General features: G+C 35.6%; 1 protein-coding gene across 2 annotated transcripts in view; it reads right to left on the bottom strand.

Annotated features, from left to right (window-relative positions):
* Positions 1–451: 451 nt before the first annotated feature.
* The window catches only part of LOC150097304 (mitochondrial thiamine pyrophosphate carrier-like), a 75,360-nt gene continuing 50,760 nt past the window's right edge, over positions 452–25,051 (bottom strand). For both annotated transcript variants that reach the window (XM_090407521.1, XM_090407522.1), the window contains 2 exons: positions 20,940–21,123; positions 452–5,642 (listed from right to left, as the gene is read on the bottom strand). In XM_090407521.1, the coding sequence (XP_090263647.1) occupies positions 5,335–5,642; positions 20,940–21,123 (492 nt within the window). In that variant the 3' untranslated portion in view covers positions 452–5,334. The remainder of the gene's footprint in view (positions 5,643–20,939; positions 21,124–25,051) is intronic.

The raw sequence follows: 25,051 nt of genomic DNA, 5'->3' as shown, positions 1-25,051 counted from the left end.
TTTAAAGAATCTCCATTATAATGCACATTCACATTAAATGAACATATGTGAATGAAGTGACCCTAGAGAGAGAGAGAGAGAGAGAGAGAGAGAAAGCTGGGAGTGGGGAGGGGGAAAGAGGAGTTCAGTAACCATGAATTGACAGTCGATGAAACTTTTGTTAGTTGTTCATAAAGTCAACTTGATTATGAACACATGATGGTACCTGTAGACTGCCCACACTAGAATGAGTTGCACATAACCGCAATGAGGATGAAAACCAGTTTAACCACGCAACTGGCCGAGACGCCCATAGACATCAAGGTTATCATGGATGCAAAGTACGTGTTAAAATTGTAATACCATTGACATTATATTGAAATATATGATGGATACAAAGCATATGAGGATGCATATTTGATCCATAATGGCCAGTATGGTGGTAAATAACTAAATAATGATTTACACTTGGTTATTATTTATTACTTTATACATATCATGCTGATGCAGGTAGATACACAGTTCAAAAAGCATTAAGTGGTACCATGCTCCACTGAGAGCATGTTTCTGATATCCATAATTTAACAATCATATTTTCATATCTATTTTTTTTTACAAAAGATTCGTTATACATATGTATAGTTATAATACTGCAATATGCTTACACATTACACTGCCACTAGTTATGGAACATCTTATGTGGAGCAACATAAAAGTAATGCCACTCTTATGTTACACATTAGTTTATTACTTCAATAAAGAAAAATATTTCTTACAATTTTTTAAATATTTTAGTAAGTATTATCAGGATATGAAAGAAAGCAATTTTATGCAATATATATATATATATATCTATCTGATCCACGTACAAAAGGCCACAAGACCTATAGCACATTAGTGCCATGCATGGACAAGAGGAATAGAAGAAAGGAGGAATATGTTCACATATGCTTGAACACTGAGGGTTGTAATCTTTGGGGAAGGCAGAGTGCAGGAGACTATTCCAAAGGACAGAAGTAGATGGGACGAAGGAGGAGGAGGCAATGAAGTTGGTTTGGTGAGTTTCAAGATGAAGTGTAAAAAGGTGTTGTTAGCAATAGCGCTTGTTTTAATGATTTTGGAGAGTGGCCAATTCAGCAGAGCACTCTATGAAAGTATCTGCAGAAGAGGCACAAGACTCTTCTGGATAGAACTGAGCAATCTTAGAGAGGATTTTGGTACTCCACCAAAATATGGGAGCAATATTCCATGGCTGGGCGGATTTGAGCTTTGCATAGAGTTAGCAGCTGTGAAGTAGTGTCTTGCAAAAAAGTACACCAGGAAAGATTGAAGATGCAGGTCTATATAGTCCATAGTCTATACATAGTTCATAATGTATCTAAAATATCTAGATATGTCAAGACTGCACAGATTTACTTTTCATTAAATTTTATAAACTGACTAGTAAACATAACTTGACTAGTAATGGTTAACTTCCTCTAAGACAGAAAATAAAAATATAAATTATATTTTCTTAAAAAATTGACATTACCATACCAATAGATAAAGCAAAAATGAATATGCCATTTTTTAACTCTTAAAGCATACATTCTCACAAGCAATATTAGGATATTACAGTATATGAGCAGAGTCAAAGCCAGATAAATGTGAAAAAAAAAATAAAAACTACATTGTCTGTAAGCAATACAAAAATTAAACAGAACTTCTGATCTAATGTCCCATCCTAACTTTCTAGTGGTGCACCCTGTTAGTAGACATTCACCCAGACAATTGAATGAGCAAAAATGGGATAACAATTTGGGATTCAGTCAACCAAATTATATTCTATATCAGCTTCAACAACACATATATGAAGAAACAACATGGTCATACTGGTTGGTGTGTTAGACATTTAACAAGGTTCCCCAAGTCAGCTTTGGTTTGGGAAATAGGGTTAACAATGAAAATTCATTCTAATAGAACAATTTCTAATTCAACAGAAGTGGAGACAAGCACCCATGGTAAGCAGCAGCAATAGAAAAGATGTTGCATTAGACTTGGTGCAAAGATATTAAAATGAGAGATACTTCTAAATACTAACTATAAGATGATTTATCTGTGTAATACTGATCAGGGAAAGGACCGAACAGTTAAAATATCAAGAAAACAATGAAGAGAACCTTTCTGAATGGAAGGAAGGCAATTTCAAGGAGAGCAAATATAGGCAAATTTCAAAACTGAAAATTAAAATATGATTTAGCAAATATTTTTAGAAGTGCTATATGAAAGAAAGCAGTGCCCATGAAAGGCTCTAGTAAAGAAGAATTGATCAAAGAGAGCAGCTGATATAAAGAAAAAAAAAGAGCAAAAGATGGGTGTTGTTGGAGAATTAAACAGCAGAAAAGCAACGAATCACAAACATACAGAAATGTTCTAAAAAAAAAAAAAAGCAGGGTAAAAATAAATGGCTAGTATCTGATAGATGTCTTTTTTTTAGCACATTATACAAAGAAATATATGGTCAATCAAAGTCAGCAATTAGAATTAACAGATATACATGAAGATGGCTTGACATAAGGTATAGAACAAGCATGTTCTCTTGACTGTTATTCCTCATTTACATGAATCACATTAATGTGGCATTAAACTTAATATCAAATTAAGAAACAAAAAACTTAGTTCTTTACTTGATGCAAATGAATCACAGTATCTGTGTGTTAAAGCTTAAGTGCTGGGAAGAACCCATGCTGGAGGCTTAATGAAGTGAAACAGAACAGAGAAAAGATTAAAAATAATATTTAATTCTTTCGATTTGGCTGCTCTTAAAAATCAGCCTAACCTGGATAAGTATAGTTGCATAAAACTTCCCAAAATATGAGAAATTACTAATACTTCAAGATCCCAGTTTACATTTGAGGCTGCCAACACATGTCCACAGAGGGCACTTCCAACTAGTTAGGACTAGTCTTTTGTCCAGTGTTTCACTTAGTTAGTTTTGTCTTTGCATATGTGTGTATGCAATAAATCTCATAATGTACTCCCTGAAGATGTCTCTGCAAGTGAGATGAAATATTGGAAGAATTAAATGTTATTTTCAATCCTTTCTCAGTGCAACATGAGCAAATGAATACAAAAAACATCATGTATATTCTAAATAGAGAGCCTAATAAGACAAGCAAATTAATTCAGCTATTTAAGACATAATTATAATAAAGATGGCAATTAAACATGGAACTACACAATACAATAAAGGCCTGTATGGTGAGGAGTCAACAACTGAATAAATTCATATGGAATAAGAGAGAAATTAGTCGGAACACTAAATTAGCTGTATACAAGACAGTGTTCAAACCAGCTTTAACTTATGGATCTGAGAGCTGGGTCAGAAGTAAAACACTTGACCAAAGACTAGAGACCGCAGATATGAGAGTCTCCTGAGAAAGATTAGAGGCATGAACAGATGGCATCAATGGCAATATCATATTAAAAACGAGAATATTAGGAAAGAACTTGACATTGTAAGCATCCAGGAATGTGTTAGCAGAGCTAATCTCAGGTGGTATGGTCACTTAAACAGAATGGGCGAGGAAAGATTAGCAAAACAAGTGTTCTCTGCCAAGTTGGCAGGAAAACGACCCAGAGGAAGACCAAGACATAGGTGGAATGATACGGTACAAAGTGCCTTAGACAATAGAAATATAAGATCTGGTAATGTTGGAGTCTTGACAAGTAACAGACTGATTTGGAGGAAAATTGTAGATAGGAAGTTAGTAATGATGTAAATTTTTCATCCTGTAAACCCCTTGAGGGTACATGGCAGGAATTTGAAGATGATGTTGACTGTTTAACGTGTATATTAATGATATTGGCAAAGATTTGGATGGACATATTCAGTTGTTGTGGCCCTGCAAGAAGACTTGAATAAATTGAGTGATTGGGCACGGAAGTGGAGATGTGAGTTCAAAGTTGCAAAATGTAAGGTTTTAAAATTTGGAAAACAAAGATGGGATGCAGAATTTATACTTGGTGAGAATATATTGTTGGAGGTAGAGGAAATAAGAGATCTGGGAGTGATAGTGGATAAGGATCTAAAATTTTGGGGACACATCGCCAAAATTGTGAAGACAACAAAAAGGCTTCTGAGAATGATGCAGAGGACAATGACGTGTAGAAGTAGGGAGATTCTTGTTCCATTGTATAAGGCTTTGATTAGGCCACACATGGACTATTGTGCCCAGATTTGGTTACCGGGTTTTCAGAAGGATGAAGAGATGCTGGAAAGGGTCCAAAGGCGACTGACTAAGGTAGTTTCTGACCTATGGAATGTTGAGTATGAGGAAAGATTGAGAAGATGTAATTTGTAGAGTCTGGTGGATAGGAGGAAGAGGGGAGATATGATAGAGACCTACAAGTTGGTAAGGGGTTGTTATAGGATCAATGGTGGAGAAGTTCTACAGAGAATAGTGGGAGAGCAGGGGAGAACCAGAGGTCATCCCTGGAAACTGTATAAAGAGGGTGCGAGTAGAGGAGTGAGAGGCAGGTTTTTTTCGTGCAGAGTTGTGAATGATTGGAATGCCTTGCCTGAGAGTGTGGTGTCTGCAAGGAATTTGAGTGTGTTTAAGACACGGTATGATGAGGTGTGTGTGTGTGTGTGTGATGAGAGGACCTCCCAGATGAGTCTTTGACTCCATGAGGTCTTGGGGTAATAATAATAATATGGAATAAGAAAGAAATTAGTCAAACCAACAATATAATCAAAACAGTGTTCGAAACTAATTTAAATTAAGGAATCCTGAAAGTTGGGTTAGAAATAAAGATTAGAGAATGCGGTTATGAAAGTTCTCAGGAAAATTAGGACAGTGAACAAGGCATCAATGACAGAATAAAAAAAAAAAGATGCCAGAAGAACTTGACATTACTGGCATTCCCAAATGACTGAGTACAGCATGTGTTTTGTTGCAACAAAAGTGGTGTTTGTTGTTACAAGATTAAACCATGTAGATCTTGTTCACCCAGAGGATGAACAAGATCTAGATACATTAATGCAATTAGCTGTGCCTTGAAGACTGAAATATTGAACAATATTGAAGACCTGAAAAGTGATAAATTAATTTGGAAGAAACTGTTGAGAGGAAGCTAGTAATGGTGTGAATGTGTAATTCTATCCCATATCAGGAAATTATATAAAGCAAACATAAATAGATACTAAATATATCAATGAAAATTTTACTTCAAAGTCTAAAGAGTAATGACTAAAAATTATCTAAAAATATTTTAGAAAAAATAAAAACAAATTTGAAATATTGGCACTTAATCTACTACTCTTAGTAGTCAAATATAATAAATATTAAAAATAGCACAAAGAATATTTGCTTTTTATTCTCTATGTCGTAATGCTATGATACGGCAAGCTTGTTCATAAGTAAGAAAATGGCAACCAGTAGTGAAGGCAGCTTTCCAAATACTAGGTGAGATTCCTTTATATAAACCTAAAATGCCTTCTTCCTTAACTATTGATATTGCACAATTAGCAACTCCAACATATTTTCGAACTGCACCAAAAGCTGCTCTGGCCTTTTCAAAGCCCTGCACTTGGATCCTTTTTTTAATTAAATCTAAAGGATAAACAGTAGTCTTGGCAGCTACTCCAGCTAATGCTCCACATATGGTACTTTCAAACACACCTAAAAATAATAATAAAGAAAAAAGCATAATTATTATAATTATTTGCTACTGTACAAGGGTGTTTTTTATTTTTTTAAACATGAATCTCAGAACTAACAGCACATTAATGCCACAAGTAGGTACTGGTTAAGTTAAGAGAGGAAAAGCTTTCAATGTTAGGTGTTGAGGAAAGTGGAGAAATTATTATGCCAATTCAGTGGAACTATACCTGGAAAGTACCAGTAGATAACATAAGACAAAACAGAGCATCTGTGAGACAGCAGTTAGAGTGAGACTGCGAGAGATGAAGTCATCAAATAACTGTACTACCTTTTTCAAGAAGGTAAGAAAGATGTTTTGGGAGGTTTTTGGTGCACTACCCGAAATATGAGAAAAAACTTTTCAGATTGGGTGAATCTGAGATTTGAGTAACTGTAGGTAGAGTGAAGATGCATACAATATGCTTTGCTGATGACATAGCTGTATTATTAGCTGAGAATGAACATGATTTAAAACAGGTATTATCTAGGATGGATGATGTTTTATCTGATTATGGACTTAAGATAAATGCAGAAAAAAGCTAAAATAATGGTGGCAGATTCAAAAGAATAAAATTAGATAAAATAGTAATCAGAGGTAAGAACATTAAGCAAGTGAAATCATTCAACCATCTCGAAGGAACGATTCAGGAATGTGGATGATTTAAGTTGGAAATCTGAAGAAAAATTTGCTATGGAAAAAAAAAAAGAGATCGCATATTACAAGTAAAAACATATGGGGGGGGGGGAGATTGAGGTAGTGCTGTACCTCCCCGTAAAGGGGGCTCACGGTCATTGAATCACCATACGAAATAAATAAATAAATAGTAAAAACATATGAAAAAGATTTATAAAAACATCTGTTAGGAGTGTATTCTTATTTGGCTGTTTGACTTAGAATATTACAGCAGAAGACCAGAAAATAACTGAAGTGTTTGAAATGTACTGCTCAAATTTACTAAGAATAAATTGACAAGAAAGAAAAAAACAATGATGATTTGCACTAAATAAAAGAGAATTGAGTATTGAAGAATCTTAGGAAGAAAGATGAAATTCCTGGGATACATATTAAGCAGTAAATGAATTCAGGAATGTGGATGATTTAAGTTGGAAATCTGAAGAAAAATTTGTCATGAAAAAAAAAAAAATTTCCTGATATCTTCTCTTCTCTTATCAGAATAGAAGATATCAGAAAAAAGAAGAAGAAAATGATAGCCAAAATATAGATGCTAAGATGAGGTGTTAAGATTATCTGGAAGATGTTATAAGTTACTAAAGAGGAAAGTCAGAAATAGGTAAACCTGGGAGAAAGAACTCTTAATAGTGACAGGGACTGTCTCTTAAAATAACAATAATTAACTGAGTTATCAACTGAATAGATATAAAGTAATATCTTGAATAAAAATGGCCTAAAATTTTATGAATAATGAAGAAGCTAAAAGATGTGATGTGTCTGTACCAGAAAGGAAAACATTAGTCGAAGAAAATATGATCTTATGTTATCTGAGGGATTTGGATATTATTAAAGATTAAGGGAAGGATGAACCAGAGATATTTTTATATTTTTATGTGCACTGCACACTAAAATAGCAAATAGGTGGAGACCTCCATTTCCAATAAAGAACAAACTTAAACAATGTGTTTAATAAATGTATACTTCTTGTGCTAAATGTTTCATCTGTGATAAGCAACTGGAAATGTCATATAACACATCGCAAAATGCATGCGCGTGCATGCAAAACCTCTGACAAAGGAAAAGATGTGAGTAAAAATCAAACTAAAATCATAAGTATGTTTGAGAATAATACAATATAAAGTTATCATATTTTTCCAAAAATTGTTCTTCTGTGCTGTGTTAATTTAGAAATGAAGGCATATGAGATTTATATAATTAAAATATTTTAACAGCAGGAAAAAATATAAGAATATGTCATAAAATTATTTATAATTTTTTTAAATTCTGAATATTGAAATATTCTGATAAATCTTAATGTTAATATTTTCTTTTTCTTAATGTAAGACAATCAGATATTTCAACAGGATGAACAGAGAGAGATAGACCATAGGAGAACAGTTTGTTGTGAAAGGTTTCTATATTAAACCCAATCAAATGCTCTAGAAATATCAAGAATAACTGAAATAAGTTTCTCCAAACCATTCCATAATATATATCTTTCATTCATTCCATAATATAATATAATATCAAACATTCCATAATATAGAACACAAAGACTACATCCGGTTTCACCAGTACAGCCGCTCTGGGCTGGCAGACCATGCCTTAGATACCCACCATAAAATTCGTTGGAAGAAAACAGAAATAATTCATTGCAGCAAGTTTAAATACGAAAGATTATTCAAAGAATCTTCAGCAGCTCTAAAAAAATGTTCCTAACCTCAACAAATTTGGGTGCATGAAACTACCCCAAATTTGGGAGACTTACATTATGAGAACTTCAGCCCAACTGCCAAGACTACCAAATTAGCCTGCCAGAGGGCGCCATTAGGACTTTAGGAACAATATTAGTTTCTTGCTTTCTTCCTCATTTGCTTTGTGTTAGTGCCTGCGTGCACATACCATATCTTTATGTTCCTGAAGATGGCAATGTGACGTTGCCGAAATATAGAAGTTATTCATTAAAGTTACCTTTAATTAATATACCTTATATGCATTGTTAATTCCGTAAACTAATTACCAGTTTCTCAGATTATATAACCTTTAGCCCATACAAGGAACTAATATTTACTATAGGTTCACAATCTTTAATGGGCAGGAATGTCATTAAAAATGCATGAATTATGCATTATGTGTCATACAATATGCTGGCCGCTTCTATTAGCAGAAGTTATGCTTTTAGAGACAACTATAGTACGCCCACAGATTCAAGACCCTTCGACACGTCACAAAAAGGAGAATCCATTCCGATAATAGGGTAATCAATCCTATTACCCTATTAGGGTAATAGGATTGATTACCCTACACATCCCTTCTGGGATGAGTTTATTATACAGGTTGGTTTACTATACTGGTCTAGGTAGTTTAAAAACTACGAACATTGTAGTTTTTAAACTAGTACAGCGACAGACAAGAAAGCACGTGATTTTGCATGTTGGCGACCAATTCGTACATCCTTCATTTCTTTCTCTCCTTCAGCATGAATTGACTATTCTTGGCAGAAAGCCAAGCAAAGCTCTACAAAGTGTGGGCGTACTATACTGGTCTAGGTAGTAAACTTAATAGCATTAAGGTAGTAAACTTGAAAGACTCACAAAAAAAAAAATATATCATAAGTCTTTCAAGTTTACCACCAGGATGTGAGACTATCACCTGGCTTACTAGAGAGCAGGAGTGGATTATAAAATATTATGTTTGGTTTCTACAGCAAGGTTCCTAGATTATCCAACCTTACTCCAACAACATTACTAAACATACTTTGGATTTTAACTTCTAATAAATGGGATTATCATAAATAAAATATCCTAGTATATAAATACCTAAGTTTCTTTGGTTCAGTAGTTCTGTAGAAAGCCTTTGGTATCGAGACTACATGTTTTTAGATAAATTACAAATTTAATAAAATAAACAAATATAACCCTACAAGTTTCAAAAGTTGACAGACTTTAATCATCAGGGGAAATGGCTACAGAATGTAACAGCAACAACTTGCATTGTTTCATTACATATACAGTGATTATTTTCACATTTTTTTATTATGGTTACTTATTTGTACCCACCAATTGTGAAGTAATGATAACATCTAATATATGTAATTAATTGTGTCTAGTTTTTTTTTGTATAGCTTTTGCTAGTCTCTGACGATGCTGGGCAGCTCAATGGCAGTGGTGTTTGCACTCCTCAATGCTAAATTGCCTGAAGATTGACTTAAGTTCAAGTCTAGTCATCGACTACAGGAACTTTTTCTAAGCCTTTTTTGCTGACCAGATTTTTCTTTCGGAAACTCGGATTTTTCATTTTGTAACCTCAAGAAAATCGACCCTAGAACCCACACTATTTCATGCATTAAACATATTATGTTAGGGACCATAAGATGGTGAGACTTGTTGAACTGTCTCTTCATGGCAAGCTGCTTAAATTAGTGATAGCCTTGGGCCAGCTAGCTCTGATTGGCTATCAGTGGAGACTGAATTGCCTACTCAGTCTCCAAAAGATAGGGCTAAAATGGCCTCGCCAACTCCCTATAAAGATATAAAAAGGCATTAGCTGATTTTTCCCTCCCCTCTGATAATGTAAGTCTGATGAGTTATGAAAACTTGTAAGTTTATATTTGCTTATTTTATTAAACTTGTTATTTATCTAAAAACATGTGGTCTCGATACCAGATGCTTTTTACATATCCTAGTATAATTAATGAATACAGCATAACAGTGGGAATAACTCACTTAACTGAACAAGGAGTTATTCCCACTGATATGTATGCTTACCAAGCATTAATCCAGCATCAAAATCTAGAATGCTTCTTCAATCATATCTGTAATCTTCAATTTTTGATCAAATGTCTTATTTGTACTGAAATAAATGGATATTAAAAATATTACTCTTTATAGCCAAATGGTTGAAATTTAAGTTTCCTAAATGATAAGAGCTTATGAAAATACAAAGCTATGGCATCAAAGTTACCTTGGTATTGCACTATTTAAAAGATAAACTAAAAGCCCATGGCATGCTTGCTGTTTATTAATGCATTTTATAGTTCCATTCACCTGACAGCTATTTCAAAATACTGGTTCTAAAATAATGAGAGATATGCAGAAACCTTACAAGGAAACGAATCCCCCTTCCCAATACTATGGCAATTCCATGTTGGAGAACTAAATTTTTATAAGTGTTGGTGTATGAATTATAATTGTTGAAGAGAGAGAGAATGCATCAAGAAAACTTCAATTCAGCATCATAAAGCCACTAAAATAAAAGGATATTAAAAATCCATTATTCTTACACAGTCAAATAGATGAAACTAGTTTCAAAAATAACTAAAGAACTTAAGAGAATACAACATGGGAATTTTATTTCAACTTGCCATATTAAAATTTGTTTCAAGACCACCCTGCATACTATTTGTTTGTCTTTATGGCTAATTTCATTCTTTTCCTATAAATTTATTCAGTTGTTTTTCCCACCACCAGCATTACTTACTATTATTATAAACTTCAGTGGCATCACGTGCGCATTTCGGTTGGGTGTGCTGTCATGTGGGTTATACAACCCATGCTACAAAATCCACATCAATTTCACCGCATGATTGTATTTTTATCGATGTATTATTATTATTATTATTATTCAGGCCTCCAAGGAGTCAAAAGACTCATCGAGGGAGGTCCTTCCTAAGACATAAAGTCTGTCAAGACTCATCGAGGGGAGGTCCCTCCCTGAGAAACACAAAGTCTATCATACCACTCTTTAAACTCATTGACCGTTCTCGCTCCCACCACTCCATCAGGCAATGCATTCCACAGCTCAACCACCCTCCACACAAAGAAACCACTCCTTACCCTCTTGCTCACAGTTTCCTTTCGTAACTTCCAGGGATGGCCTCTTGTCATCACTCCATCCCGCTGATCAACCAAGCGAAAGAACTCCCCAAGTGTCAACCCTGTAACCACCTCTCAACAGTTTAAAAGTCTCAATCATATCACCTCTCCTTCTTCTATCCACCAAACTCTGCAGTCCACATTCTCTCAGCCGATCCTCATAACTATCCTTGTACAGTCCTGAAACCATCTTTGTCATCCGTCTTTGTATCCTTTCCACAGTTAATTTATCCCCTTCAAACCCTGGGGACCAAATCTGAGAACAATAGTCCAAGTGTGGTCTGATCAGAGACTTATAAAACGGAATGATAACCCTCTGATCTCTGCAGGTCAGTGTCCTCCTCATAATAGCAGCAATCCCCTGTGTAACCTTCACCACCTTTGCAATATGTCCCCTAAACTTCAGGTTTCTATCAATCATCAACCCCAGATATCTTGTCTTCCCTACTTCCTCCAGTATAACTCCTCCCACAGAGTATGCAGCATCCCATCGATGTTTCCCAAACCTCAAGACCTTACATTTTGCTGCATTAAACCGACACCTACCCCCATTCATTTGCCCATCTATCTAGCTTATTTAAATCCTCTTGCAGGGCTACCACATCTGCACTATTACTAATAATCCTTCCCAGCTTCGCATCATCCGCAAACAACTGAATATCCCCCTGCAATCCACTGGCTATGTCATTGATATAAAGGTTAAACAATATAGGTCCTAGTACTGAGCCCTGTGGGACCCCACTTGTAACCCTCCGCCTCCTGGAAAGTGCTCCACCATACACAACTCTCTGATACCTATCAGACAGCCAATCCTGAATCCAGTTGACCAATCTGACATCCAGACCCATGCTGCAACTTAAATATCAGCTTATCATGTGGCACCCTGTCAAATGCCTTCGCCAAGTCTAAGAAAATTGCAGTATATGCCTTTCCCTCATCTAATGTTCTTGTAACTTTATTATAAAAGGCTAGCATATTGCTAAAACAAGAGCGTCCTTTCACAAATCCATGTTGATTCTCACAGATAACATTACCCTCATCTGCCTAATGCTGTATACGGTCCCTCACTACTTTCTCCAAGATCTTAACAACTACTGATGACACACAGACTGGCCTCTCATTAGACACTTCCAGTCTGTTACCACCCTTATGCAATGGCACTATCTTACCTTCCTTCCATTCCCTGGGCACCTTTGCCAAAGCCAGACTTTCATTGAAAAGACACATTAAAGGTACTGTCAATTGCCTAGCACATTCTCTCAAAACTCGTGGCGAAATACCATCCAGTCCCACAGCTTTACTGACATCCAGAGTACTCAGTATCTGAAACACACTCTCCTCCTGTACCTCCAGACCTCGAACCAGTCCTATCCCTCTAGCATTAAAACTGACTCCTCTAGGAGGAAACACTCCAATAAAGTGTTCATTGAACAATTCCACTATGTCCTCTGCATCAGTCGCTCTATTCCCATTTTTATCCCACAATATCATTCTTCCACAGTCATTTCTCCTCCTACTGGCCACATAGCTAAAAAATTCCCTAGGATTTTCTTTGGATCTTAGGGCCAATCTCCTCTCATATTCCAGTTTCGCTTTCCTTACCACACTAGTCACTCTTCTGGCCTGTGTCTTATATTCTTCACGCATCCTCTCTTCACCTGTCTCCTTATATCTCTTCCATAGCCTCTTTTTCACATGCAATTCCTGTTTAATATTGTTTGTCATCCACTTTACTCCAAATTGCGTCCTCTTCTTCACTCGTGGTATACAACTTACCATTGCTGATAGCAAATATTCTATCACAATTTCCCACGCACTAACGATATCCCAGCCTTCCAATTCCTCCCTCCATGAAACTTCCCGAAGTTGACGTCTAAGACTATTATAATCACCTGCCTTATAATTCCACATAAGTTCCCGTCTCTTTGATACTCCTGCATGTCTATTCATTTTCCAAGTCAACACCATATGGTCACTCTCTCCAAATGGTGGGAGAGACGTCAACTCAGTTATTATCAACTCTTCTGATGAACCAAATCCAAAACTTTTGAACCTCTTGTTCCCTCTGTTACATGTTGGCTAAGACATTTGTCCCTCAAGAATTCTAGAAATTCCATTCCCCTATTGCTACATGCATCTTCCTCTCTCCAATTTATACTACTGAAGTTAAAATCTTCCATAACAATCATTCTTCTTGCACTTGCCTAACTTAGCTGTCTAAACATCTCCTGGTCCCCATCCTCTGTGCTCCTGGGTCTGTAGCAACACCCCACTAAATATCCTGTCTTGCCTACCTCTACCTCGCACCATACGCTCTCAAAATCATTTGTCTCACTTCCTTCCAAATTCTCCCTCTTAGAGGACATAGGTCATCACTTATCATAAGCAGCACCCCACCACCACGCTTTCCCCTCCTATCCTGACGAAAAATGCTATACCCAGCGACTTCTATTCCTGTTGTTATATCCCCTTCTGTCAACCACGTCTCAGTGATCGCAATAATTTTTGGCCAGGCTGATGCTATCTGCGCCACCAATTCCTCTCCCTTATTCCGGATACTTCTGGCATTAGTATACAGCATATAAATGCGATTGTTTCTATACCCAGCATTATCCCTTCTAGATTCCACTGGGCTCAGTGTTACCTGACATTGTCTCCCTTCTCCCAAGTATCCATTCCCACAAGAGGCCACCCCTGCTATCATCCTCCCTGGGACACACTGACTCGTTCAGAACAGCAATCTCTCCAGATGCCTACGTCCTTCCTCATTCAAATGTAAACGGTCTCTCGCATACAACTCCTCTCTTTCCTCAAACGCACTCCAAGCATCCACATATACCAGTCCTCTCTTGTCACACATTCTCGCTATTATGCCATTCAATATCACCGCTCTTCTGCTCAGCTCATCATTAACATACCTAGGCAACACGCGCACTATTTTTCCTCTCTCTGTCTTCTTCAGTACAGTCTCAAGCAAAAATCTCATATCTCTCGCTACTCGACTTACATTACGACTCAAGTCATTCGTTCCTACCATCACAATCATCTCATCCACCCTTTCACCTCTCTTAATTGCCATAGCCACCCTTTCTATTGTTCCTCCTGGCAAACACTCCTCACGCATCCTATCCTGAACACCACGGATCATTGAGTCGCCATACATTATACCTCTTACCATTCCCTTGCTCCTATTGTTTCCATTCTCTCTTCTTCTTTCATTCCCATACCTCTCTCTTCTACTGTTTCCATTCTCTCCTCTTCTAGCACTCCCATACATCTCTCTCATTCCCTCTCTCCTACTGTTTCCATTTTCTCCACTTCTAGCACTTCCATATCCCTCTCTCATTCTGTCTCTCCTACTACTGATTCCATCCGCTCATCTTCTAGCATTCCCATACCTCTCTCTCATTCCATCTCTCCTACCGTTTCCATTCTCTCCTCTTCTGGCACTTCCATATCTCTCTCTCATTCCGTCTCTCCTACTGTTTCCATCCGCTCGTCTGCTAGCATTCCCATACCTCTCTCTCATTCCCTCTCTTCTACTGTTTCCATTCTCTCCTCTTCTAGCACCCCCATACCTCTCACTCATACTCCCTAAATTCTCTCTCTCTCCTACTCTGATTCGCCTTGCATTTATCTCTTCCATTCTCCTAATCTTATCTTTCATACTTCTGCTCTCATTCACAAGACATTCCACCTCCTCTTTCAACTCATCTATCTCCCTCTGCAGGTCAGTCACTCTTAATCTAAATTCACTCTCCCAAACAAAACCATCTCCTAAACTTCCACAGTCACTCACCTTCCACACTATCAACTATTATTTTCTCATTCTCTCCTATCATACTACTTGTCTTCCTACATTCATTCCCCGTTCCTGGAGCAACAAAGTCGGATATCGATATATCTAATGTACTTATTTCCTCCAACTGCCTGCATTTTGTGCACATACGCTCTCCACTCTCTTTAACAAGCCACATATGTAATTCCCGAGACGCATACATGCCGCATGTACTGCATGCCACAAAGTCCCTTATGATATTGCTAATAATTGAGTTCTTAAATGGCGGAGGACTTGGCGTTACGCCACTTGTGACTGCTGCTGAATCTACAATCATTCCTTACTGCCGAGTAGCGTAATCTTTAATAATTATTCAATTAATAAATAAGAGGAAAAAAAAGTACAAACATCAGAACATTTAAGTACTAAATATAATTAAATAAAATGAAATATAACTAAATATAGTAACTTAGCTTAGTTTTGTCTTCCACCGTTACGCGTTCGATTCCGACGGTACAAAAATATATTATATCGCGACAGCAACTAACTTCCAAAAAACAACCACTGAAGTACACTCGTATTCAGAGAAACAATTTAGCACTCAAAAACGTAGAAAAACGGGGAAAAAAGCGGACTATTCACCGATTAAAAATCACTTTCTTCTGCACAGCTCAAATTCACAGCCACGTGCTAAGGTGACCAAGTGAATAGCTAATCAGCACTCATCTTAATTGGTCCAATGCAATTAATTGTAACCAAATCTGCATAGAGTGGGAGAACAATCTGTTTTAGGATTTATTAGAAAACAACAATGAAGGAGAATGCTCTATTTTGTTGGTATATTTGAATTACTCATAGGTGAAAATATGTTAACCATCATTTATAAGACATGTGAGAATGGGAAATGAAAGGAAAGAATAAGTGTGAATAGAAATACTTTCATTAATGACAAACGAATTATTAATAATTAACATTTGTGATATGTGTGTCCCATAAGTTGCTGGGTAGAGCAAATAGCATGTGATCCTATAAAGTCTATACATGAATAAGTGAATTTATGATGGTATAATTAAAAAAAATAAAAAGAACAAGGAGAGGAAAAGAGATTTGTTTTCAAAGTATAAATAACTAACCAATAATAAACAGTCACTAATGCATTTAGTAGTCATTAAAAACTATAGGGAGAAGCTAATCCAATGAACTAATAATGTTGATCAGTTGATTCATTTAAGCGTGGCAGGAATACATGTGGTTTTAGATGGAGAAGCAAATCATCTCACACAATGTTGTGCTTGTTATTTGTATTTCTCTGGTTTATGTATATTTCACTCTGTTTTCTAAGAATTTTCTTTTGTTTACTGAGACTCAGTATACATATCTGATCATTATCGGAATTACCTGCACTTTCAGGAATCTTACATTCATTAGTTTTTTTTTTAAGTGTTAGCAGCTCTTTCTGTCTTACCAATCTCGCATATACTGGTATTTTCTTGTAGATCAACAACTTATAATATACAGAAGTATTCATTTTTATTCAGGAATAGATAAATTTTTATTGTTTGCTGCTTCCGAAGACTAAAATAAAAATGTCCCAATACTATTAAAAACTTTCCAACCTCAACAGATGTTATACTGCACAAGAAAGAAAAACAATTAGCTTTGTTTATCACTAAATACAGTAAACAGATATTTAACATCTGTGTACTATATTTAGGAACAATTAGTGTAGGACATTATGGAAAAACACTCAGTTCCTGCAGGATATACTGCATGTATGCAAACAGAACAGATTTATTGTAGCACTAAACATAACACCTAGTTAAACACATCTGTTCTAAAATCCGCTTTCAAATTTTCAGTTCTCCAAAAATATGTGTGTAATATTTGTTTGTAATACAGCCACTGGATATAGAGATTGCTCAATTTATGAAATGCAAAATGAATATATATATATATATATATATTATTATTATTATTACGTGACACCTCCAGGGAGTCCAAGGACTCATCGAGAGAGGGAAACTACTCTACATCTCTCCATCATCATCTACACCAGTGTCATCTACTGCTTAACACCACCACTAGTATTTTCACAGACAATCACAAACATCCATGCCCACATGCCCATAGTAGAATTCGAACCCACAGCCTTTTGGCTGGAGAGGATACGCTAACCACTCGGCCAACCAGGCAGGCAAAATTGCCATCTACCGCCTGCTAGCACCACTAGTATTTCCACACACAGTCACAAACATCCATGCCCAAGGTGGGATTCGAACCCATAGCCTTTTGGCTGGAGAGTGGATACGCTTACTGCTCGGCCAGCCAGGTCGGCATTTATATATATATAAAACTTGAAATCACTTTGAACTGCATTTGAGATATTCGATATCATCCAGACACTTAATTTTAGAAATAAATTTCTAACACGGAAGTTGGACAAACATGCCATATATCATTATCAAGTTCCTGACATATACCCTCAAAGAGTGTACAGGATATGATAATACTACATGAAAAATTTACATCATTACTAACTTCCTATCCACAATTTACCTCCAAATCAATCTATTACTGGTCAAGAATCCAACATTGTCAGAGTCAGATCTTATATTTCTATCTTCTAAGGCACTTTTTATCGTATCGACCCACCTATATCTTGGTCTTCCTCTGGGTCTTTTTCCTGCCAACCTGGCAGAATACTTGTTTTGCTAATCTTTTGTGTCCCATTCTGGTTAAGTGACCATACCACCTGAGATTAACTCTGCTAATACATTCCTGAATGCTGACAATGTCAAGTTCTTTCCTAATATCCTCCTTTTTAATATGATATTGCCATTGATGCCATCTGTTCATGCCCATAATCTTTCTCAGGACTCTCATATCTGCGGTCTCTAGTCTTTGGTCAAGTGTTTCACTTCTGACCCAACTCTGAGATCCATAAGTTAAATTGGTTTGAACACTGTCTTGTATACAGCTGATTTCGTGTTTTGATTAATTTCTATCTTATTCCATATAAATTTATTCAGTTGACTTCCTACAAATCAGCTTTGTTGATTCTGTTGTCTATTTCCATATTTAAGTAGCTGAAATGTTTTACTCTTCTATAGGATCTCCATTCATAATGCTTCTGCCTATTTTCATTGTCATTGTCCTGTTATTGCTAACCATCATATCATATCTATTACAACAGTTATTCAATCAATTTAATCAGGGACATAGTCATGTACCACAATACAAAAGATGGTACATGCCACATAAGCTTTGTTAAAATGCGACTGCTCGACACAGAAACAGTATACATACGCTATAAGCTAGTACCTCTCAGGGGAAAAAAAGGAACTACAGACACCCAGGTGTGAATGCGACGTGTCAATATAACTTTAAATATGGAAAGCACAAAGGTCAATTGAACAATAGCATGTTGTTTTTCTGAGAAATAAAGGGTTTACATTTCTTGTACTTACATTATTTATACACAAGTTCTAATCTTCTTAGCACATCATCATAAAATGAAGGTTTTTCCTTCAGTTCCATCGTCAATGTATTTTCAATACCAATTAAGCTTAGGCCACATAGCCTTTCCTATGTTTGTGTTCCTCTATAGCATGTATGTATTCTCTTCACAGTCGAAAAAGAATGCACGACTAGCAGTAGAACTCAAAATCAACATGATAAGTTCTGCTAACTTATATCCTTGAATGCAACCTGAAGTTGGTTTTCTTGCATGAATTTTAATAGGTAATGCACTGGTTTCCTGGCAAATTATTCAGAAGAAAATAGTCAAAAACTGGGACATAGAAATTATTATTACGTGACACCTGCAGGGAGTCCAAAGGCTCATTGAGGAAGGGCACCTACTCTACAACTCTCTGTCTCCACCACTCCACCAACTGCAACTACCTTCATCCTCTACACCAATGCCATCTACCGTCAACCATCACCACTAGTATTTTCGCAGACAATCGCAAACATCCATGCCCACCCACTGTGCAATTCGAACCAGCAGCCTTTTGGCTGGAGAGCAGAAACCACTTGGCCAAGCAGGCCGGCTGGTTTCCACTAACCAAATCTTTCACTACATAGGAGTTGAAAAAAATTCAAGTTTTGAAAGTGAAGAGTATCTGTCTTCAATCTCCAGGCACATGCAGTCGACTATTCCCTGGTATAATCAAAGGCACATGCTCTTCTCCATCTCTTCCAGTCCTTTTTGTCTCTTAGGTCTTGACTCATCAATTGTATGCTTCTCCTTTGATACAGAAACCCAAATATTATCAAATCCATTTTCCCTGTCATTCCTAAGCTGTTTCATAGTGTCATGCACTGTTTTACAACAGTACAATATATCATAGGAAGAAGTTTGCAGTATAATATTCGAAATCAGTATAACCAAATAAAACAAAAAAAAATTTCTAGCAACAAAATTGTTTGAAAATCTTGCACGAAATGCAAAAAACCACAAGCCTTGATTACAGCATCCATGTCCCATTCCCCAGAATTCTCCACTATGCGTTCAAAAAAACTGAATGAGTTGATTTCTGTGATATTTTACTCTGCTTGTTAAATGGGAAGTACAGTTCCATCTGGTTGGTGTGACAGAGGGTAATTTTTTTAGCAACAAAATCTTGCAAAGCATTTATTCTTTTCAGTGATTTAGAAAATATGCCGCTAATGCACTGATAGTTTGGAAAACAATCTACGTTCCTTGATATTCGAGAAGCTTTGCTTCAGAACCAAATTCAAAACATTGGCATAGCAATGTGTAAATATTGTTAAAGGATATGTCTCAATAACTTTCCTCTGTAATTTTATGTTTGTGTTTCATTTTAGGAATCACGCAAAGCCAGGAAACAATTAGAGGAGTCTTTAACAGGAATAAATGCAAAAATATAATATCTGTAATACTGATATTTCGTCGATGAGCATCGCACACCTAGAACACCCACAACATTCGTCCCTGATAAACTTTTATATTTAATCAGCCATCTTCATTTAAAAATGTGCCTATATTAGTAAAATACTAATCTGTTCTATAGATTCACTAATAAGAACAGTGTGGGTTAAACAAAGACATCAAATGTTTCTGCATGAATAACATTTCAATCTCAGTTAAAAAAAAAAAAAATACAGCTTTTATGTGGCTTCTACTCAGGTTGTAAACCATTAGTATCACAGATGTACTGAAGATTAAATAATCCAGAAAACTTTGCTCTAGAAACCAGACAGAACATTTTCAAGAAACTTCTGGCCTCCAATAAGAAAGTGTTTGCTTATTGGAGGCCTGAAGTTGCTCATACTACAGATGAATTTCATGTATCACCAAAAGATAGTTATAAACATCTGTGATAGCAGAGCGATTCAAACCTCTCTCTTTAATGTCTTGAAATTATCGGCAGCCCTGAACTTAACTACTATCAATGACCAAAGTTAGAGACCGGCTGCACAACAATTTTCAAGTTACTTAAGGCTAAGAGCATTCTGAATAAAAAAAAAGAAGGTTGCTAGTGGATTTATTTATATTTATTTAAAGAAAAAAGAATGAGAGTGAAAGGAAGCATAGGGAAGAATCTTGAATTACATATACCGGTTTTGTAGAACACATTGGTAATACGGAATCCTCACTGCATGCATATATATATATATATATATATATATATATATATATATATATATATATATTTTTTTTTTTTTTTTTTAAATCTCAAGTAATAAGACATCTGGTCACTGAGCTGGTTTTCCTATAAATGTTCCAGTAGTCTCCTGAAAATTTTAAACCTCGCTACAAATACTTGAACAACTCAAGGCATACCACACAACATAAAATGGATGATTCATGGAATTCATATTTGTTGCAACCTTTAATCTATCTGTTCCCTGATGGAAGGGTGAAATAATATATACATAAAAGTTGATTAACTGCTATAACACATCAGAAAAAAACATTTTCTTACCAACTTCAGGTGATTTGGTCTTGAAAGAAACCCTCCACATTTCTTGAAATAGTCTATAAAAACCAAACTGAGCTCCAGCATTTGGAGCTATCTGCAAAAGGGTTGGCCAAAGGCCTTTATAAAAACTTCGTGCACCCTCCTGTGACATCATACTCTTTACAGCATGAGGAATACTTCTATAAACCTGAAAAGATTTTTCATATCACTACACATCAGGAAAGATATGCGATTCCTTATTAAAAGACAAAAATCAGGTCTAGAAACAAAAGTTCTAGTTTATTTAATACAATCATATAAGTTAGCATCAATATGGTATGGGTGGTTAACAGAGCTCAGCCCCTTCAGAAATCTATCTCCAGTGAAGGCATAAATATGATACCCTTTGTTGAGATTCACCTGGAATAATGTGGAGTACAAGAATAGCAAGTAACAGTATTCTGCTTCACAAGATGTCAAGGACAAAATACAGATGATATTTAACTCTGATGTGCAAACTCCCCTCCTCTAAGCCTGATGGATGCAACACAAGAAGATTTGTTTTCTATTAGATATATGTTTTCACTGCCATCTTGTTGATGCCTTTGTTCTAGTTTAAATTCTAGGTCAAGACAAAGATTATATTTGTGATGAAAGCATATGTATGCACATGACTTTCAGAAGTAAGAACCTGAATTCATTAGCTGCCCATTTGAAGAAGTGGGGAAGTCACTAAAAAATTCAATAAAGCAGGAACCAGTTTGAGGTTTGAATTTCATCAATGATTACTGCAATACATGTTCTATGGAGGAAGAAAGAACTGATTTAAATTCTGTCTGCAATGTACAAGAATTTTTTCTACTTTCAGCCAAAAAGATTTTAGCTTTTCGACTGAAAAGCCCTATGGGAGAAAACAGGTTAGCAAAAAACATGTTTTTGATGTCAACATAACAGGAAAGATACCCAGAAGAAGAGCAAGGTCTAAGTGGATTGATTCAGTCAGAAGTGCCTTAGAACATTGTTTCTCAACCTGTGGTCCACAGGCAAACTTAAATTAAATAAATAAATATATATTTTTTAATTATCCAAACAAAACAAATTAAAATTGAATAAGTAAAAATTATTGAAATAAAATGGATACTTAAAAAATCAACAAATAGTGGCAGAATGACGAGTAATAAAAGAGGGGTGAAGTGAACAACAATATGGTTTTACTGCTTCCACCTTCCCTTGCTGTTTTGTCAGATTGAAGTAAACATGTGTTATCCACATTTCAACTAATTGCTTGTTATTTATTGATTTTTATTACTAAAGGTTTTCCTCCTTCAACCAAGACTCAGTATATATTCAGAAATGGAAAGTGATACTTGGATAAAGTGTGTCATGAGTTAACCCACAGTGTTTATATATTATTCGGAAATGTTTTTTAATAATGGAAAACTGACTTAGAACTAGGACTTTGAAAAGCAAAGCAAATGAAACAGGTGATGCTAACTCTAATTGTGATACATGTGTTGTAACGGTGTATACAATCTGATACTATTAAAGTAGAAGAAACAAACAGTTCAAAGAAAAAATACAGTAGGAAATATAACAGTTCATATTTGGATTTTGGGTTTACTTGGTGTGGAGATGAAAGTAAACAGAAACCTCAATATGTTGTGTTATGAAATGTTGTTGAATGAGTGCATGAAACCTGCAAAACTCCAATGACATTTAGAAACTAAACATTGTGATGTGAAAAATAAGCCAATTGAATTTTTTCAGTGATGCTTAGGGACATTAAATCATGTGAAAAGATATAGTTTCAGCCATGGGTTAGAATAATAGCAAGGCACTGGAAGAATCCTATCTCTTAAGTTTGTGCACAGCAAAAACAGGGAAACCTCATTCTATCGGTGAAAATTTAAAACTTCCAACTATAAAAGATGTGGTAAAAACTATGTTGGCAACAAGTTAATGAAAGATGTTGATTTGATTCCTCTTTCAAATGACACTGTCAATCGCAGAATTAATGATATGGCAGGTGACATAGAATCCCAGTTAAAGAGTCCTTATTATGGGTTACAAATAGACGAGACTACTGATGTTACAAATGATGTGCAGTTAATATGCTATGTAAGATATGTGCATGATAACAACATTAATGAGGATATTCTGTTTTGTAGAATTTTGTCATACTGAACAACTGGAGAAGAAATATTTCACACTCTCAATACTTACATAATACACAAAGTGATCCAGTGGGAAAAATCAATGGGCTTCTGTTCGGATCGAGCTCGTGCTCTTACAGGCAGGCAGGCATAGTCGGGTTATTTCTAAGGTCAAGAAAGTAGATCCGGATATGAATTGGGTACATTGTTTCATACATAAGGAAGCGATAGCCTCCAAAGGAATGCCACCAGAATTTAAAACTTTGCTGTGCAATGCTGTAAGGCTAGTTAATTTTATTAAAGCTTGACCGTTAAATAACAGGTTATTTTCAGTACTCTGCGATGAAATGGACTGAATATATACAACTTTTGCTTCATTCTTAAATTCGCTAGCTTTCCAGGGGCAAAGTACTAACAAGGTCATTTCAATTAAGGCACAAAGTTTTATTATTTGTAAATGAACGTACTTCTGATTTTGCATCACTCCTTGTTGACGAAGCATTGTTATCCTATCTTTCAGACATTTTTTTGAAATTAACTGAACTAAATCTCTCCCTTCAGAGAAATTCATTAACTGTTCTTGATGCCTATGACAAAATAAAGGCATTTGAGAAAAAACTGGTGTTATGGATTAGTTATGTAAAAGACAGACAATTTGCACCTTTTCCAACATTAGAATCCTTTTTAGTGAAAAATGATATTTTTGTTGATTCTGAGTTTCTGGAAAGGGTTTGTGACCACCTCACTCTAAAACAGAATTTTGAAACATATTTTCTGAATAACTTTTATAAGAAATTTTTGTGGGTTCATGATCCATTTCAGGCTTAGAGTTACGAGAATGACCTTTCATTAAAAAAAAAAAAAAAAAGTTAATTGAGCTTTCAAGTGACAGTGGGCTTAAAATGCAATTCCATGATCTTGGTTCTTCAGTGAGAAGTGAATTTCCCAAATTATCTGAAGAACTGAAAATCGTCATGCAGTTTTCTACAAACTATCTTGGTGAGAAGCGATTTTCATTGCTCCTTCAAATAAAAACAAAATACAGAAATCGTCTTAGTGTGTGTGCCAATCTTCGACTGAAGTTGACCAATATTGAGCTAGATATCCAGCAGCTCTGCAAGGGCCGAGAAGCTCAACCATCTCGTTAAAAGTAAGTAGTAATATAATTATATCATATTATTTATTTGTTTAAAATTAAAACTTTGTTCAATGATGATATACTTTTAATCATTTACTTCCAATTTAATTAATTATGTTATAAATGACAGAGTTTTTCCCAAATGTTGGTAATCCCCACATGTTTTTTAAAAAATTACATAACTCAGTCGTCAGCATAATTGTTTTAGGCATTTTACTGGTCCTTGGGCTTAGAAAGGTTGAAAAATGCTGCCTTAGAAGAATGGAATGTTAGATACAATAATACTGGAGTGCTGACAAGTAATAGACTAATTTGGAGGAAAACTGTTGGTAGAAGATTAATAATAATGTATACTTATCATATCTTATAATAAAAAATCATGTGGTTCTGTTATAATAGCCAATAATACACCATGAGGGTACATATCAGGAAACTGATGATGATGGAAACAATAGAAAAATATATAAAGAATAAAAAAAAAATTTTTGACTTGAAAGAGACCCAAAGTTAGACATTTTGCTTACATTCTTAACAGACACAAGATAATGGAGCATCTGAAACAAAACTCTTAACTTACTCCTACTGCATACTTTGATACACACAAATATTTCATCAATACTGGAAATGAAATACTGAATTAGTCTAACAGAGAACGGTGAAAAGCCTATTATGTTTGGAGCAACCTTCTCTTCTTTGAAAGCTTAATTTACCATGTCATTTTCCCATTAAGAATTTATGCCATTAGCATTCACTATATAAACAACACTATGAAAGGAAAAATTCATTATTAAAGTCAATATTATTCTGCTGGTTTTCTACTCAGTGTCATCAGAACACAATTATAA

The sequence above is a fragment of the Typopeltis vanoorti genome, chromosome 17 (genome assembly GCF_054136105.1).
Source record: "Typopeltis vanoorti isolate ZY-2024b chromosome 17, IOZ_Tvanoo_1.0, whole genome shotgun sequence".
NCBI classification, from domain to species: Eukaryota; Metazoa; Arthropoda; class Arachnida; order Uropygi; family Thelyphonidae; genus Typopeltis; species Typopeltis vanoorti.
This window is presented reverse-complemented; position numbering and strand designations above follow the sequence as displayed.